The 18,411-nt window shown below is 41.5% G+C and overlaps 1 protein-coding gene across 3 annotated transcripts in view; it reads left to right on the top strand.

The window, feature by feature from the left end:
• Positions 1 to 18,411, top strand: part of SHLD1 (shieldin complex subunit 1) — a 93,024-nt gene that overhangs the window by 71,233 nt on the left and 3,380 nt on the right. For 2 of the 3 annotated variants that reach the window (XM_069787424.1, XM_069787423.1), the window contains one exon: positions 7,239 to 7,307. The exons of the other annotated variant lie outside the window; for it this stretch is intronic. In XM_069787424.1, the coding sequence (XP_069643525.1) occupies positions 7,239 to 7,307 (69 nt within the window). The remainder of the gene's footprint in view (positions 1 to 7,238; positions 7,308 to 18,411) is intronic. 3 annotated transcript variants of the gene reach the window in all.

Here is an 18,411-nt window from a genome sequence, read left to right on the forward strand (position 1 = left end):
TTTTTCGTCATAGTCAACTCTTGTGCTGACCCTACAGCCAGTCCCTTGGTTTGGAGGTAGAGTGCTCCCTGTACCTCAGGAGCTTTGAGTTCCTTGTGGGTGTCAAAGCCTGCCAAATAACCCTGAGCCAGTCTAACAGTCCATTGTAAAACTGATGCTGGTGAGCAGGGGCATGGTGTTGCCCCATGTGAAATGCAGCACAGAGTACACTGAGAACAGAAAAATCTTAGTACAGTCCAGGTCAGAGGCAGCAAATCCGAAGGGAGGAAGGGCTCTACCAGACGACACATGAGTGTGGCAGTGAGCTGGAATGTTGGGTTGCAGCCATACATTTCGGTTAAATAGCTTGTGAGGCTGGTGATACAGGAAGGGAGCTTGGGGCTGTGTTTTGGAGGCTCGAGTCTGCAGACCTGTCTGATGACTTAATCTGTGGCCTTACTTTATGCTGGCCTCTGTGTCTTGTGACCTCTTTGACTGCCAGCTCTTCAGTGCAGTCTGCTTTGCTCTTATCAGAAGCAGCCCCCAGCCCAGTCCTGCTGCCAAGGTGGCCAGTGTAGGAGCACTGTGAATCTAGTGGCTGCTGGCGAAAGACTCGAGACCCAGGTTAGGATGGGCTGGGGTAGTGCCAGGAATGTCTGCACTGATCCACACTTACTGTTTGATGATACTGCACTTTTCTACTCCCCTGCTGCCCCGAGCATGCAGAGAGTAGGATATCAGTGCTAAAGTCTGCAGTGAGCTGGGAAAGAGCATTGGGAAAGTTGATATGAAGATGTTGGCACCTCTTGCTAAACACTTTTTCAAGTCCGCAGATTTAGAGTATAACAGAATATTGTTACCTAGATGCTCTGCTTTTTGGGTAATACTGCAGAATAAAACAGCACATTAGCTGTAAGAGAATATTTTATTAAAATATGCCTTAGCTTGTATCCAGGCAAAAAACTTTTAAAATAGTCTTCCTTTCATATGTGTGTGCTCAGTAATCTGTTCATCTGTTTTCCGTCATCTTTTTAATATTTTTACAGAACTGGGGAGTGTGGTTTGTTTTTTTTTTAAGGAAATTAAAATCTGTTTTCAGCTAGGGAGCTTTCATCAGACTTAGTCTGTAGCATGTGTCTCTAGCATCAGGAGGTCCTGATACTAGCCTGTAATTGAGTTTTGCATTCTGTCTGAGCAGAGTTCATCTCAAAACCTAAAATCTAAAGGAAAAAATAATTTGTGCAGATGGTCTTCATAAAACAAAGGCAGATTAAATCTGGAGCTGTCACAGAATTGCTCTTACAGATGCATTTGCTGCAAAATAATTACCTCTCTTGAGCCCAGTAAGTTAATCAGTGTCTTTTGTTTGTGTCTGCAGTGAGAACAGTTAAAAGCTCATCTCCTATTTTTTAGGTAAACTTACAGATTCTCTGCTTTTTGAGGGTAATTAGATTTATTTTGATGTGTATCACAGTCCAAAGTGTTCCTGTTGGACAGCTAGCTGTCTGTAATATAATTTACCTGTAGCCAGGATGTAATTTCTTTTCAATCGCCTTTTTTCCTTGGGCTGTTTTTTGCTAAAGAGTTCAAAATCCTTTTGTCTCCTTTCATGTAAATTGCATTTTAAAAGCTTAGGGCTTTTTGTACAAACATAAGAACTGCCATTATTTGCATTTATTTCAAATTTTCTTTACCTTCATTCTCTGCAACATGAGGAAAAATTCTATAATGTAGTTGAGAAAATAAACACTGCTACTACCTTGGTTGTAATCTATGAAAATCTGCATTGGGAGTCTGATCTCTCAAACGTGGTGAGACACTTGTGCAGTGTTTAAGTGCATGCAGGTAGAGGGGACTCCACTGAGATGGGCAGTGGACATTAGAAAGCAGCTACTGACAATGGCACCTAATTTCTAGAAGCACATCCGAAATTCCCAGTGGACTTCCACGGTGGGATTTCCAATAGAGATTTTCCTCAGTGTGATTTGCCGTGTCCATCAGTATGGCTCAGTATCATGCTGTGGTTTCCCAGCGGGGATAAATCCCACCCCTCCATGCTGAAATTACTTATGCGGGGTGGACAGTGGCAGACCTGGAGAGAGCACGCCACTTCCCTCATGGTCTAGAGCAGCAGAGCCTGCTTCCTCCCTGGGATTGCAGCTGCCAGGGAGCACATAGATGGTGCTGTGGTGAACCTATTTTCTGCTCAGAAGGCTCCCCTGGAGCCTGGACCAGGTGAGCATCGCACCTCACATGCATGCACTGTTTTAACCATGGGAATACTCATCATGCAGTTGACCACACAGTGTGAACACTGCCGCAAAGAGTGAGGCTTTGAAAGGAGGCAGCATGGGCTGATGCCATTGTTTCTGCCAAGCCTCTGCTAGGTAGCAAATATCTTATGTCTTTCTTCCTGCTTTGCACAATCCGTGCTCCTCCAGCACAGACCACTCCTTTGCTGTCTTCGGATTGACGCTGTTCTCTCTGTAGTGTTAATGTTGTGTTGATCAGGAGCAGATTTAAATAACTTTTCCGGTTCCTTTTCCTTATGGCTTTGCAGGAGGATGAATAAGCCTTCATTGTTTCACTGGAGGTTAAAAAAAAAAAAAAAAAAAGAAAAAGGCCCGAAGATCCTTTAAACTCCATAGTACATGGCAGTGAAGGTGCAGTTGTGTTGAAAAAGAACAGGATCACACCCCATGATTAACCTTGCATGCCTTCGGATGGCTTCACTTTGCTCTTTGTGCTCTGCTTGTGCTTATATGTTGGCATTAGATCACAAGTGCTGCTGTCACTAAAATGCACCTTTTGTCTCCACCTCTGTTTGAATACCTTAATCTCTGAATTATTTCAAGTCTGTACTGCAGCAGACTGGCCTCAGTAAAGTGAGGAGCACTAAGGGCACAACTGAGCCTCTGTGCAGACAGACAGGTATTTGTTTTCTTTTAATTCTCAGTGACCTTTATTTTATCTTGATTCAATTGCTCACTCGAGGGCACCAGCCTTTTTTGTGCCCTTAATGCATTAAACAGCTAAGGCAAGCATCAGATGTATCTCCTGTTGTCTTATGAGTCATGATTAACCTTCAGCAGTGAATGTGACCAAGAGGAAGTGGAAGAATGTGAAAGTGGAAAGTGGATTTGTTTGTAGAATGGAGGAGATGAAGAGCTCTAGTGCTATGATCATAAAGGTTTTAAAACTTCAGAGCTGAGGATCCCCTGAATGTCAATTTCATTTTCTGACAGCTGTTCCTGACTTAATTTAATTAATAGGAAACGTACCTACCCACCTTATTTGTAAGTTAATAATGTTCAAGTCATTCTTGGATATGAGCATTTTCTGGTATGCTCTTGTATCTGTAGCTACACCTTCTTTAAGAGGCACAAGTGTCTATACAGTCAGCAGAAGTGTCCTCCCTTATGAGGGTACTGAGGCTTTGGGGATGGCTTATAAGAAAATTAAGAGATTAAGGAAGCAGGTTGTCAAGGTAGTGGAATACAAATTAATTATTTATGTCCTCATGTTGTCCACATTTGATCTACAAAACCCCTATTAATTAGCTTTTGAAGACCAATCCTAAAACTTGAGCTGAAAATGTTCACCGAAATCTTTGTTTCACAATTCCCTGCTTTATTTATAAATAAAACAGATGTATTTACTACAATCACAGAATCCAATCTGTTTGAGCTATGTTTTCTTTAATCCCTTTAAAACAAAATTCTTAAGCTGGTCATAAATTTTTGGAGTTAAAAAAATTAAAAGAAAATTACCCAAATGTATGATCAGCTAAATTATCTGGACTATCAAATCCCACCCCACCAACCAATCTCAAATAACAGCCAAGAGACTTGAGCTTGTACTAGAACGCAGCTGTCAGGAATATCTCCAGCCTAGATATAGGAAATTGAATAGTGGTAAACTTAACCTTTTTATGTGAAAAATGGAATCTACCTTCACTGTTAAGGATCTCTTTTATATACACATATCATACATATCCAATTTTATCATTGGATAAAAATGTCCAGTATTAAGACATTCATTGCATTAAATATTTGCCTTTTCTGTTGACTAGGTGAATGGCTATATTAATATGATTAATCTTATTAATTATGTTTGTATTACTGTGTGCCAGGAGTGCTAATCAGTGGTGACCCATCATTAATTCATTGACATTTTAAAAGAAGAGGAAATGTTACTCCAAAATATGTGTGAACTTCCATTGTTCAAACATTTGTCTGAAAATGAGATTTGATAGCTGAAGTTGGCAGATGTTTCCATTGCTGGAATGAGTGAGTTTCATGGTTTGATCAAAATTATCTTCAATTTTCTGTATTAATTTTAGCCACATAATTTGACTACAAGTAGCGAAATCTGAAATGGTCCAGCAAAATTTACACAGCCCTATCATGCCAAATTTTTAGGTGGTGTTAACCCTCATTTCTCCATCACTGAGACATGGTCCAGCAGTTCAGGCTGTGAGTCTGGAAAACTTACCTGCTCCTAGACACTCCCTGAATGATTTCAGGTCCTGGATTGGTGCTGCTTACCTAGGAATTATGAGCTCCATGGATTTGAAGCTATTTTGTTAATTAGACCAACTTTTCAGGTTTCTGTAACCATTTTGCCCCACGTTTCAGTGAGACATTCCACTTTGTAATGGCTTTTTCACCTTGTCTGGTTAACTGGCTCCCAGTGTACTAGAAGTAACTAAATCCCTGATGGGATTTAATTTATGTACACCTCTGCCTTCCATTTCAGTGTAGACTCATTCCAAAACATGTTCTCTTTTCAGATTATTTTTTCACATGGGCCAGCAAGCCTTTCTCAACAAGTAAAGCAATATTCACAAGCATGTTGTCCTTCCCCCGGCTCTCTAAAATATACATCCAAAAGTAAGATGGTGAGGTATCTTCACTGGTTGAGATCAGAGTAAAAAAAACCCCAACTTTGAGCAAGGCCACCATATGGAAGAATTTTTTTTTTCTTAAAGAATCCTCATCACTAGTCCAAGGATACCTCTAAAGCCATCTGATTGGGGTTTCCTGATGCAGAAAGCTGGTTGCATGCCCAGAGAGCTGGGTTGGTTTTAGTTTGTATGTGGTTTTTAGGAACATAATTTTCATGCATTTAGCACCTGTGGTGCAGCACCTGGTTGTGTGGACTCAAAGCCACTCTCTTTTATCTGTTGACTGTCCATTTGTTCAGCTTTACTCATGTTTATTTTCATAATTTTTGTTTTTGTCTTTTTTTCCCCTCTGTTACTGTTTTGGAGAGAGGAGCAGTTGCATGTAGAGACCTGTGTTCTCATTCAGATGACAAAAGAGCAATGGGAGTTGCTAAATGCCCCAATAACATTGGTTGCTTTACATGTGAAAGAAGAGCCAGGCGATTTTGAGACTGTGATCAATAAGCTACAAATTCTGAACTTACTGGTGTTTCCCAGTATCTGGGTGTCTGTTTCTATAGTCTAGCCTGTATTCAGAGAACAAATTCTAAACAAACATGATCATAATTCATCTCACTACTCTGTCGAAAGTCATACAAATGCTCTGACATCACCTTGAAAAGTAGTTGGGGTGTTGTTCTTTACTATTTGGAAATTACGCAAATACTTATGCATGCAAATGTCAGGTAGATTATGAAAAACATACGTTACAGTGTTCATAGATGCCTGCAGTAAGCCCTAACTCTCCTATGTTTTTAAAAGGAGTTTTATCTTTTTCCCTACCTTGTTGCTTGTATGATTATATTTCAATGAAGTAGGTATTTTCAGTTAGGCAATCTCATGGCCTAAGGTGGGTGAAAAATGTTTCCTTTAATAAAGAAACAATTGAATTGCTCTAACCTGCTATGGCTTATCTGTCCTTTTATTTGCCTTGTTTTGCAGGAATGAATTAATTTTTTTGTTCGCAAGTATTTGTGAACATCACAAGATGTTTTCAAGCTATGTGTGTTAATGCAAGGTCTTAATATCTCTTTGTGCTGGTTTTGGCTGGAGTAGAGTTAATTTTCTTCATACTAACCGATATGGGGCTATGTTTTGGATTTGTGCTGAAAACAGTGTTGATAATACGGGGATGTTTTCATTGTTGCTGAGCAGTGCTTACACAGAGTCAAGGCCTTTTCTGCCTCTTGCATCATCCTGCCAGCGAGGAGGCTCGGGTTGCACAAGAAGTTATGAGGGGACACAGCTGGGACAGCTGACTCCAACTGACCAAAAGGGTATTCCATACCATATGATGTCATGCTCAGCATATAAAGCTGGGGGAAGAAGAAGGAGGAAGGGGGGGGTGTTCAGAGTCGTGGTGTTTGTCTTTCCAAGTAACTGTTACATGTGATGGAGCCCTGCTTTCTTGGAGATGGCCAAACACCTGCCTGCGGATGGGAAGTGGTGAATGAATTCCTTGTTTGCTTTGCTTGCGTGTGTAGCTTTTGCTTTACCTATTAAACCGTTGTTATCTCAGCCCACGAGTTCTCTCACTTTTACCCTTCTGATTCTCTTCCCCATCCCACCGTCGGGGAGTGAGCGAGCAGCTGTGTGGTGCTTAGTTGCTGGCTGGGGTTAAACCACGACACTCTTGTGTGGCTTAAAAACATCTGTGTCATAAATGTGTGGTGAACAAACATTACACGGTTGCAGTAACTATCACTAACCACAGTTCGTCAGTAGTTGAAGGTGTTACTGAAAAACTGTCCAAGCAAGTGGTTCACACACAGCACCAGGCTCTTGCCTAATAAAGTCTGTGCAGCCTATCAGCAGAGCCATCCGGGTGCAGAATTGCTGTAGGGTAATAGTATGGGATGGGCAACATGGAGTTTTATTTTGTTTGCTTTTGAAACAGGATTTGGGCTCTCACTGACCTTCGTAGTTTACCCAGAGTTGTGTCCACTAGTAATTCGGGTGAACAGTTTGGTTTGGGGCAGAACTGAGAGGTTTGAGTGCACCCAGATCTGCTCATGGCTAAGAAATTTTCTTAAAAAGGAGGACTAATAGGTTATGCAGCCAGCTAAAGGGATGCAAACAAATCTGGAGTGACTGAAACCTTTTACTGTTTGGCCTTCAAGGGCAAAGCTGAATTATAGCAGGGAAATGCCTATATTGCCAAGCCTTTCTCGTGACTGGCTGAGAGGGCAAAGTGAGGAGATAGAAGTGGAGACTGCTCTAGTTGCTTGCTCAGTGATTTTTCTCCCTTTTAGCTTTTAAAGTCATATTCCTTTTTAAGGACTTTCTGCTTTCTCCCTTCTGCTCTGCCCTTCAGGTTTTTTTAGTCCATTCAGAGGCTTACAGAGTCTCACAACCATGACACCACCTGAGAAAAGTTTGGCAGGTGAGTGCAGCCCATTAAGGGCCTGAGGATTCACTCCCAATGCAATTCTTATGTGATAACCATTTCCAATTTCAGTTTTCAGGTGCTTGGTTTATTAGCAACACAGCAATTCCTGCAGAAAGCTGACTGATTAAATGGCAAAATACTTCTGTTCAAAACCTAATTTTCTATCAAGCTGGTTGTGATGGAAGAGATTTTCAGTGATTCCCAAAACAGCATGTAGATAATTAAGAAAAAGCCCTTGTGGTTCTCAAGCCTCCAGCATTTGTGAATGGTCTATAAACGTGTCTATTGCTCTAGTCCAATAATCTTTCTACTCATTACTTGATTTCAAGTAATAACTGCAGCAAAACTAGATGGCTCAAATGTTTATTCAGTGTACTTCTAAAGTGGCAAGCCAAAATGTCACAGACTAGTGATGAACAAATACCTCCAAGTTATTAAACTTGTATACCTTGCTTGCTTTTCATTGTATTCTGTTGAAATTGCATTTTCTGTCTCTTGAAGATTTCCTTGATGACTGATATATCTGACTCTGATTTCTTCAATATGAGGATGTTTCATTTATTAGCCTGTGGAAAGCTGATAGGTGGAGATTGGTATCTTGCTTCCATTCTTATTTTTGAGTCTGGTTTTTCATTTTTGATCAATATCTGATGCACAAGCTTCCTCTGGCAATGCAGAAAAAAACAGCCCCAAGCTGTGTGATTCCACATCCCACACGGTGGGGCTGGAGAGAGGACAGAGCCATAGGTCGGCTCTTTCTGTGCCAAGGCACTCTGAGCTGGCTATGTCTCTGCACAGCCTGTTCAAAGCGTGCAGCCACGTCAGGCCTGCAGGGAGACTGGGAAAATGCCTCACTCTACCTTCAAATCTTCACCAGAATATCAGTAGATTTCTTTACCTTTGTCCCTGCCATTTGCCTGTGCTTTTAAAGATTATTTCTTTGTGGTTTTTTTCTACTCCTGCTTCTAAAAGAAGTGCAAGCCTTTCTGTGCTTGTCTGACATGCAACATATTTTCAGGAACATGACACAGACAAGAAGTGTGGTTTTAAAATCATCTTATTGCAAGTAAATTCAGAAAACCACCTCTGCAAGTGTTCCTCTGTTGTTCTTAGTGAAAGATCAATCCCGACTGGAGGTAAAGAGCTTTGATGTGAAGAGGGACAGACTGCACACATTCAGCTATTTCTATCACATCTGGAGAGAATCAGTCCATCTGTAAGCATTTCTTGTGGTATTCCCACATTCATGCTTTTGGCCTTAGACAAAAACAAAAGATCAAGACCATAAAATATGAGAACCAAAAGATACTTCTCCTGTTTTTCTGTTGTACAACTTGTGATCTGCTGCTGAAGAATTAATAAAGTTAAAGCTTAGATGGCATTGTCTTCAAAAGAGCTAAAATTTCTGTGACTTCTTTTAAATTTGGTGAGAGTATCTGTGTATTCAGCACTTTGAAAATTAATCCACTGATTTGGGATCTTGAACCTAGATAATAAGTTGGTAGAAAGTTAAAAAAACTCACACATGCATTTGGGTGAGACATACAGGTGTGTGGGTTGGAGGGGGTAAAGAATTGGGAGGAAATTGTATTTAATTCAGCCTTCACCTTCATCTGCCTTATTTGACTCAGTTTTCAACCTCTACAGTTTTTAGAGCATTTTCTCTTCCCCACAGCAGCTGTTTTACTGTAGATGCCCTGTGGTACCCAGGCACCAATTCCATATCAGGATTCAGGCCTCCAAGTGCAGGGCCTCCTGTGAAGATGGCTAATGGTAGTATTATAGGTCATAACTCTCTTGCTCTGAAAAATATTTACAAGTAATGTTATTTTACCTACAATTCAAGAAGGATGCTTAAAAAATATCTTGCTTTGCACTATTTTCTTGGTCTAGAAACTGCCTTTCTGCCTATGATTCTCATGTCACTTTTGTCTACAGCTGTACATAGCTGGTTGGAAGCAGAGCTGAAATGCATGTGAATCTCTGCAATGTAAACTGTGTATATGTTTGAGGATACTAACCTTGTAATGAATTGGACTTTCAAGTGTTACAATGGCAAGGGAAGGCAGTGTACACTGAACAATCCCCCCCCTTTTCCAAGTTCACACAGTCTGTAAATAAAGCAAATCTTTTGCTAGATTTTATATACTATTTTGGTCTTCTAGCCTGTTCTTCTCCTTAAAGAAATACTGTCATGACGGGCTCTTCCTCTTCTATTTTAGCTGTATGAACAGCATAATCTTCTTGTTTTTCTAGGCAAACTGTCATGCATGTCACTCTACAAGGAGATGTAGAAGGTAGAATTTTTTAAACTGATGTTGAAACTTGAGCTATTGATCTCCAGTGAGAGCTGTCTGCTTATTCCTATTCTTGCCAAAGGCATAAGCTGAGGATTGTCAGTCCTCTTGAGTACTGAAAATGTGTGACTCTGAGTGAAAGACAAAGTATTTAATATATCATGAAAGGATATTGCTTTGGGTTTTTGTTTTCTTTTTAATACTTGCAAATACAGTAGTATTGTCTTACTCAGTAGTACTTGTAATCTAGAGTTGTTTCCTGTCATTGGCAACGGTCATTACTGAATATTTCAGAATAAGAGGCAGTTTCCCTCTCTTTATTTCATCCCTATCCTCCAAATCGGGTGTCTGCAGCATACAATGTGCTGCCTGTTGGGCCCCATTCTTGCCTCTAGCAGAGGATTTGTTAAAGCGCTGAAGAATGGGATTTAATAACTCTTCCAGACTTTTTTGGGCTAGACTTGTCTATGATCACTAATTGTCATCCAGATAGATGTTCAAGTCCTCTTTTAATTTCATCTCACAGCTTCATCAGTTCTGCATGACAACATCTGCAGAATGTCTAAAAGTACAGTATCTTCCCTTTGTGTGTCTTGCCAGAAACAGGAAGGATTTTCCCCTGCTTGTCTTTTACCTTAGAACTATGAAGAATGTTGTCTTTCATCAGTCCCTCTTCATCTCTTTGAGAGGTCTCCTTGGATGACTCAGGTTTCCCAGGGACTTTCTCTGCTCTTAGCTGAAGAGGTGGGCATAGCAAATCCTTTTCCAAATTCTGGAGTTCACTAGCTAGTAACTGAACCCAGGGGCTGAATAAAAGTTCCTTCCCTCTCAGTTAATTAGGGTTCTTTGGGAAATTCTTATGTCAGAAAGCTAACAGTTCATGAAGACGTGACTCTATAGGGTCAGCTGGAAAAAAGAGAATAGACAAGACTGGAATTTATAATTTTTAGGCAGGAAAAAAATATGAAGGGAAACAACTACCATTTGCTTTAGCTGTGCATTGTGAATAAAGTGAGAAAGCTCCTTCAAGCACCATAAACACAAACCCCAGTTTTTATTCAAAAAATTCTTTACAAATCTTAAGCAGTGAAAATCAGGCAGTCAGAATTGTTTCTCACCAGTTTCAAGCACCAGACGTTTGCTTTTATTCTGAAATAGGAGGAACTTAAAGACAAATATGATCTGGGGCTAAATTAGAGCCTTTCATGTATAAAAAAGCAACACTGCAAGTTACTGATTAAAAGAAGGAAAAATCGATCTTTTTAATAAAAGGTCTTCTGCCTGCTTACAGGAGGAAGGAAGTCAAACTTGACTCAAATGATGTGAATCTTCCTTGTGGGCAGAGTGATGCTGTGGTCCTGGTGAGTAAGGGACTTGACATGAAAGGATGGTTCTTACTTTCACCTGCAGAGAAGGCAGATGCTTGGTTTGGGGATGTTCGTGTTGGATCCTGTCTGTCAAGACTGAAAGCCCATTTTGCTGTGGCTGGGAGAGGCTGGCCTAGCACAGCACTGCTGTGTCTGTGCGCGTGAACATGCATGGTACTATTCTTGCAGGCACTTCCCTGCACTCTCCTAATACCTAATTGGAAACTGAGCAATTAGCTTAAGAAGCCTGGTCAGATTTTCTTTTTGGAAATTGGTGCCTTTAGTGTTACAAAGACAAGGTGAGTCTGGCTGTCAGTTCCCAAGACTGTATATGTAATAGGAAAGCAGCAGATACCTGCAGTTTAGTAAAGCCTCTTGATGCCCTCATCTGCTGGATAGTAACTTCAATTGACAGTTTATGTTTTCAGCTACATAAACAATTTTTTTTATTATTTATGTTCCAGAGTGTCCTGGGTTTGGCTGGGATAGGGTTATTTTTCACAAGGGGCTGGGAGGGGGCACGGCCAGGATGACTGACCCAAACTAGCCAAGGGGATATTCGATACCATACTCGCATCATGCTCAGTATATAGCTGGAGGAGCTGGATGGGGAGGGGGAATCACAGTTCAGGAACGGGCTGAGCGTTGGGTTCCGAGTGGTGAGCAATTGCATTTATAGTTTTTAGGCAGGAAAAATTGCTTTACATATTCTTTTATTAGTAGTATTGTTGTTATTGTTTCTTCTCTCCTTGTGTTCTCCTATTAAACTGTCCTTATCTCAACCCACAAGGTTTTATCTTTTTCTTCTGATTCTCTTTCCCATCCCACCGGGGTGGGGGGAAGTGAGACAGTGGCTGCATGGTGCTTAGTTGCCGGCTGGGCTTAAACCACGCCACAGAAAAAGGTTACTCTTGATAGTAGAGTCTTTAACCTTAGATCTTAAGGTGTTTTTTTAAAATCACAATTTGAGACAAATAGGATGCTTTAGGGGTTTTTACTGCCTACAGAATCATGTAAACTAAATAACTCTAAGTATACCTATTTGAAGAGTTCTTAACTTTGCTCTTTCTATTTTTAGAATGGTGATGAGCTCCAAGGCAGGAGCTTGCCTTGTAAAAATAAAATCTCAAGCACCCCAGTTAAGTTGCTGCCCATCTCTTCAGAGATACCTGGGATCTTTGCAATGAGAGATGTTCCTGTATGCTGTTGCACTTACAGCAGCTGTTCATAGACAGTTACATCCAATGTGCATTGCTCTGAGGCCTGGCTGAGGATATATCAGCAGCAGGCTTTTGGGGCACAGCCGTAGGAGATGGTATTTATGATGCTGCCGCTCTTTCTGCCCATACCTATTGCCCTGGACCGTGGGGCCTGGTTGCTTAGGAACGGGTTTGTGAGATGGCAGTGGTGCCTATCTCTTGGCTTTCAGCAAATAAAGAGTGTTAATTTGTAAGAGTTCATATTGTAGCTGACTTGCTCTGTGGTTTATTAAATCCATCATGTTTAACTAGTGCAATCTCTGAAAGATTTCATTTAGCTGAGTTTTCCAGCTGCCTTAAAAGTATGGCACAGCAGGCATCAGCTGTGAGCTCTCAGAGCAGGGCAGAGCTTAATTCCAAGTGTGACATTTGGAATAGTGTCTAGGGGGATGTGCTATGCCTCCTTATTGCATTTCAAAAGCACTTTACCATTTGCCAGGCTTTTTATTTTTCTTGAATTTTAAATTCCTGAGGGAGTTAGAAAGGGAAGGGTTTATGCTTCCCTGGAATAACTGTTTACATCTTATTGCACACAAATTAAAGCCCCCCCAACATTTCACACCACAAACGTGCAGCAGGTAGAAGAAAAAAGCAGGGAGCCTGACTCAGTACTGGGCTATACCCAGTGCTATTCCTCCATCATTGCCTCCCTCTTCTGCTCCATACCCCAAATTCCTCCAGCCTCTTCCTTGCCTTCTTGCTGCCTTTTGCCCACCCTCCCACGCTCACCTCCTCCAGGTCTCCTGACAGAGCAGCCAGTTTTTGCACAGCTCCCGGCTAGCTCCTCAGCAATCAGACACAGCAACATGTGCCTCTCCCGTGGGCTGGTGGATGAAGAATATAGCTAGTTATGTCATGTGTAGTGCAGAGTCTCACAGATACTGTTTTGTGAGCTATAGTCTACTGCATATTATGGCATGAGAGGGCTGGTTTGTGTGTCATGAGGGAAACAGCAAGGTAGCAAGGCTTATTATATTCTTATTTTCACTTTCAGTTCACAGTTTAAATACCCACAAGGAACAAATTTTCTCTGCTTAGAACAGTCTTTTTCAAGTATAATGTTATCGAAAATTCCATTTTGCCTTTTCTTTAAATGCTGTAAGGTTTTCCAAACAATGATGCAAGAAGAAAACAGCTGTTTTCTGCTAGGCAGAGATGTATGTAGAGAAATTGTAAACTCTACCATAATTCTTCAATACTGTACAAGAAAGGCTTTAGGATCTGTCATTTACTCAAAGTGATAATAGGTGTTTGTAGAGCACCTAGCAGAATGATACTTGATTTTTGATACGTTTTTTTTTGGTGCTGTTCCAATTTAAATGTTAGTAATGGACGTCACACAATGCAAATATATTCTAGTTCATGTAAAAGGATGTAATCAGCAGTTCACATGTGGGTTTTTTAACTGTTGTAATCAATGGAAATTTTATTAATGCAAGTAAGGGCAATAGGATTTGGTCCCAAAATGTCTGACTTTGCAATGCCTGAGCACTCTGGTATACAATTACTGGCAGGCTGAGGTGCTGTGTGAGATTGGCGTATAATGAGCTCCTGCTAAATTTTCCTTAAATTTCTTCTTTCTTCTCAGAGCAGAGTGGAATTGCATTACCATGATGATATACTCACTCCTACTGGAAATCAGCCAGGTGGAAAGAAAAAAAGGATGGTTTTCTCTGCATTAGCTGTCTCAAGTGCTCAACACATGTAATTGCAAGGTGCATGGGCATGTAGGGAGTTCTGCTGTGACATGGGACCTGTTCTTGCTTCCTGTGCAGATAGATACATCCCCAAAATAATGTGTTTTGGCACAGATTTGCTGTCAGCTGGGAGCTCTGCTCAAGCCCAAGTAGTATCGCCTCTGCTAGAGCCTTCCCACGCCATATGGACATGGCTGATGGAGAGGCAAGAAGGGATTTTGTAGGAGTGGTGAGAGGGCTGTAGCAGCCCTCAGGGATAGCATCTATGTTCACTTGTTTATCACTTAATAGCAACCACAAAATTAGGGACCCTTTCTTATTTGTGGATGATTGCTTTCATCCCAGGTACATCCTAGCAGGTTGATGGGAAAAGAGAAATAATACAATCTGTGAGAACTTCTGAATGGCCCTTTTTTAGTGAGTACCATCAACCAAACAAACTGGTAACTTTTGTCCTTCTTGTATGAGTCATCATTGCCCATGGATGTCAAGAACGTGTTGACTATAACTGTAGCAAGTCACAGTGAGGAGAAGACTCATGGGTAGAAAGGGCACGCTGAGGTACAGGTGGCAGTGTCCAGGACAGGTGCAGTGTCCAGGGCAAGAAGTGGCTGATTTTGTGACTGACAGAGTCTTCTGTCTTTCTCTCTGAGGAAAAGTTTGGGAGCACCAATTAACTGTGATGCCAAGAGGCAGGATCTATGGTCTCTTGCAGATCTTGAACTTGATGTAAAATCTTGGTGGTGCCACAGGCAAGGCGGTATTCTAAGGTCTGACATGGGAGTCCATAGCTGGAGTTTGTCTCCCCAGCTAGAACATATCTCCTTCTGCTTTTCAGATCCTCTGAAAAAAAGCTGTATTCAGTTATGCTGACCCCCATCTACTCCCAGGGAGAGTAGATAAAGTATTGGCGACTTTTGGGATAGTCATCTGGCACAAGGAAAGAGTTTCTCTCTCATCTAGCTCTCTCCTTTCCTTTGTTTTTCCTTTCCACTGTTGTGTTGCTCAGTTCTCTTGTAATCTTTGTTCAGGGACATTTCTTCAGATAAGCTAATCCTAATGGTCTCTTCGGGCCTTCACAGCAGGCAGGATGGCTGTAGCAGGAAGGAGACACACGTTTTCTCAGTACACCATCTTAGAGTTGAGTACCTAAATAATCTCTGTCACTCTGAGATACTCTGGATAACAGTCCTATCATTGGCTTTACAACATAGGGATGTACTCTAGCATCACCTAACTAACATCTGGTTGAACTTCAATCACTAGTGTGAACATAAGGGTAATTTGTATGTCTCCAGATTAATTTAGTTCTGTTAAAAAAAAATTATTTGCTTTTCTCAGTATCATAGTTTTCTTGGTCCTTGTTTAGGGTAGCACAATAGAGGCACCCAGAGAAATGCAGCCATTGCTCCAAGGTATCCACAGTATGTGGTCAGTCAAATAGCTGAAAGGGGTCAAGGGCTTGAACCATTTAGAGATGGGGCTTGCGGCCCTTGTTGAACATGACTGCTCTAGTAGTGTCTAACACCTGAGAGCGCCAGAGCAGCTCTGGGGTGGATATGGGATTGACATTCATTTAGTGGGTTTGGACTCCATCTGTGCCAGGGATGAGTCATTCCTAAGCCCTAGGGCAAATGATTCCTGCCCTAAAACAAGTGATGTAATTGCCCTTTTCACAGAACTGCTGATGACAAAACACTGTGGTTTAGCTCTCCCATACGCAGATCTACAGGATAAGTCTCACAGACTCTCATAATAGGATGGGCCTTTGCGTACTGGGTGGGAGGGGAACCACACATCCTACACGCAGAGTTCCTGGGAGGCAGTCAGACTGTGTGGGAGAGGGCAGGAAGCTTGGACAAATCCAGCTACAGATGTAACTAGAGAATTAGCAGCTACTGGCATCCAGCTAAACCCCTGCAAGGGACAGAGAGAGATATCACAGCAACACCAGCTCAAGTGAAGCACCAGCAGCTGCAGGGATTGCTGCCCACCTGAATTGGGGGGGATATATTTCCCCAGAAAGCCAGCAGTGTAGGAGCTCTGCTGTTTGAAAGATGTCTTACTTTACACTCTGACTGTATGTGCTTGAACGCATGGACACTCAAACCACTAACTGAGCTGCTTTTGTAGAAGTGCAAATAATAATATTGCAGTTGTTGCATCACTGAAAGTGGCCCAAGTCCAAAGCAGGATTTGGTTGTGTGCTTCGGGCGGTAGGGTTATGTGCTTGTACCAGATGGAGACTTTAAATTTTCATCAGCAGATTTATAAACACAAAGAATATTCTTTTTTCAGCCCCCAGGTCTTACACTAATAAGTTGCAAATGCTGAACTTCAATTAGCATGGAGTGGAGGCACAGATGAAATAATATACATTCTTACTGATGATTATCCATCATGTGAGAATGAAATCAAGACATGAGTAATGACCTGTTTCACTTTTGGGGGGCTTTTTTTGTTGGATTTTTTTTCCCCTTTAACACGTGCTTGGTAGTATAAATGAGTGAAAACAGCTAAAAATAATTTGAGCCAGATTCTCTGGTGGTGAAACTCCATTGCAGGCAAACAGAGTGCGAGTTTTCAGCCCTGCTCATCTTTACATTGACTTTTGTAGGTGTTGGGCCAACAGCTGTGTGTTAAGTTTGCCATGGAAGGATAAAGAGTTTACAAAACTACGTTTTTCCTGCTGCTGAGAGCTGGCCAGAGAGGTCTAGCTTTGAAGCAATGCAGCTGTGTTATCAGGGAATCCCGCCTTTCTTGAGGGGTGCAGGTGCATGGAGAGGGAAAGGGAATTATTAGTTTAATGCTCCCTTTGCCTTTAGCAGCATGTTTGCTGGCCTCTGTGGTGTGTTTGAATGCTGTACGTGTGCCCCAGCTGAGCAGCTCTTTCTGGACCCTGCAGGCATCCAGCTACTGGGCTTCTGCCCTGTGGTTTATAAATCATTCAGGAGATCTGTGAATTACAACAGCAGTATCAACTCTTTAGAGGGTGTCGAGGAAGGACCTCTACCTCGACTGATGTCTTTTAGGGAGGAAAAGGGTTGAGTGTATTTGCAAAGATCAGTCTTGGCGTATAGTTTGAGAAGGTATTGGGAAATTGTCAGGAAAGCTGAGGAAAGGTGCAACTTTGTGGGATATAGATTGGTTCTGGGAATTCTGCCTCTAACTTTTCATGTCTTGCCTTAAGAAGGCTTTGCTGAAAAGTAATCCACTAAGAGGATAGGGCCTACTGTTGAAAAACAGAGGTATATAAATTTGAATCAGTAACTGAAAGAAAACTCTTCTTCCAATAATATAATTGAGTACTTTCTGACTAATCAAACCCCAAAATATACCCCTGAAATACTTAACCGGTCACTTCTTCGGTGGTTTGTCCTTCAACAGAGGATGGCTGCTTTATAGGTCATACTGGAATAGAATAGAATAGAATAGAATGGAAGAGTTTAAGTTGGAAAAGACCTTTAAGATCATCGAGTCCAACCATAAAACTAACACTGCCAACTCCACCACTAAACCATGTCCTTAAGTGCCACATCTACACATCTTTTAAATACTTCCAGGGATGGTGACTCAACCACTTCCCTGGGTAGCCTGTTCCAATGTTTGATAACCCTTTCAGAGAAGAAATTTTTCCTAATATCCAATGTAAGATCATGGGAGAAAGGCAGAACATCATTGCAAAGGTCTCCCCTAACACCATGAAACCAACAGGATTTTGCTCTTCACAGATCATGTAGGGTTGAGATTTGTAGCTGGAGGCAGCTGCTGCTCTTTTACAAAATATGTCTGTGAGCTGTGTGTAAGAAGTAGCAAGATGACAGCCCAGCACAGGGGTTTGCAATTGCCACAGGAGTCTGAGCGCAAGTGCCACTTGATTGAATTATCAGAGATGCATGAGGCTTCAGTTCTAACTTATAACATAGGCACCAAGGCTGAGAGATTATTGAGGCAAAATGGACCTGTTCTTTTTGATTAGCTCTGATTTGCTACTCTGATGGCATATATTGATGTTAAAAGAAGGCCACTAAGCTTTTCTTTGTACTGCATTGGAAATGACACATTACAAGAGGAGGAAAAGTTCTATTTAAAACTGCAGAATCAGAGATGAAGTGAAATTGAAAAGAAAGATCAAAGATAGGAAATAGGGGAAAGAAGAAAGAGGCAATGTACAGTATGGCTGGACAGACATCTTAATTTCATTTTAATGAATCTCTGATCACTCAGGAAGGGGAGGTTAGCTCTTTCTGTACTGGGAGGGAAAGAACAGCCTTCTGCCACCGCACTGGAATTTCCTTTGAACGTGGTCTCTTACCGAAATGAAGGATTGCACTCTGCTTCATATTTCACAGAATTAGAAAAGACCAAGCTATTTTCTGACTCCCTGCATCCTGCTTATGTAACTTGCCGTTGACGGCTGTGCAACCTCTGGCTGAGTCCTGGAAAATTTTCTTGTTGGTGACTCAGGTGCTTGGCAA

The sequence above is a fragment of the Haliaeetus albicilla genome, chromosome 7 (assembly GCF_947461875.1).
Source record: "Haliaeetus albicilla chromosome 7, bHalAlb1.1, whole genome shotgun sequence".
NCBI lineage: Eukaryota > Metazoa > Chordata > Aves > Accipitriformes > Accipitridae > Haliaeetus > Haliaeetus albicilla.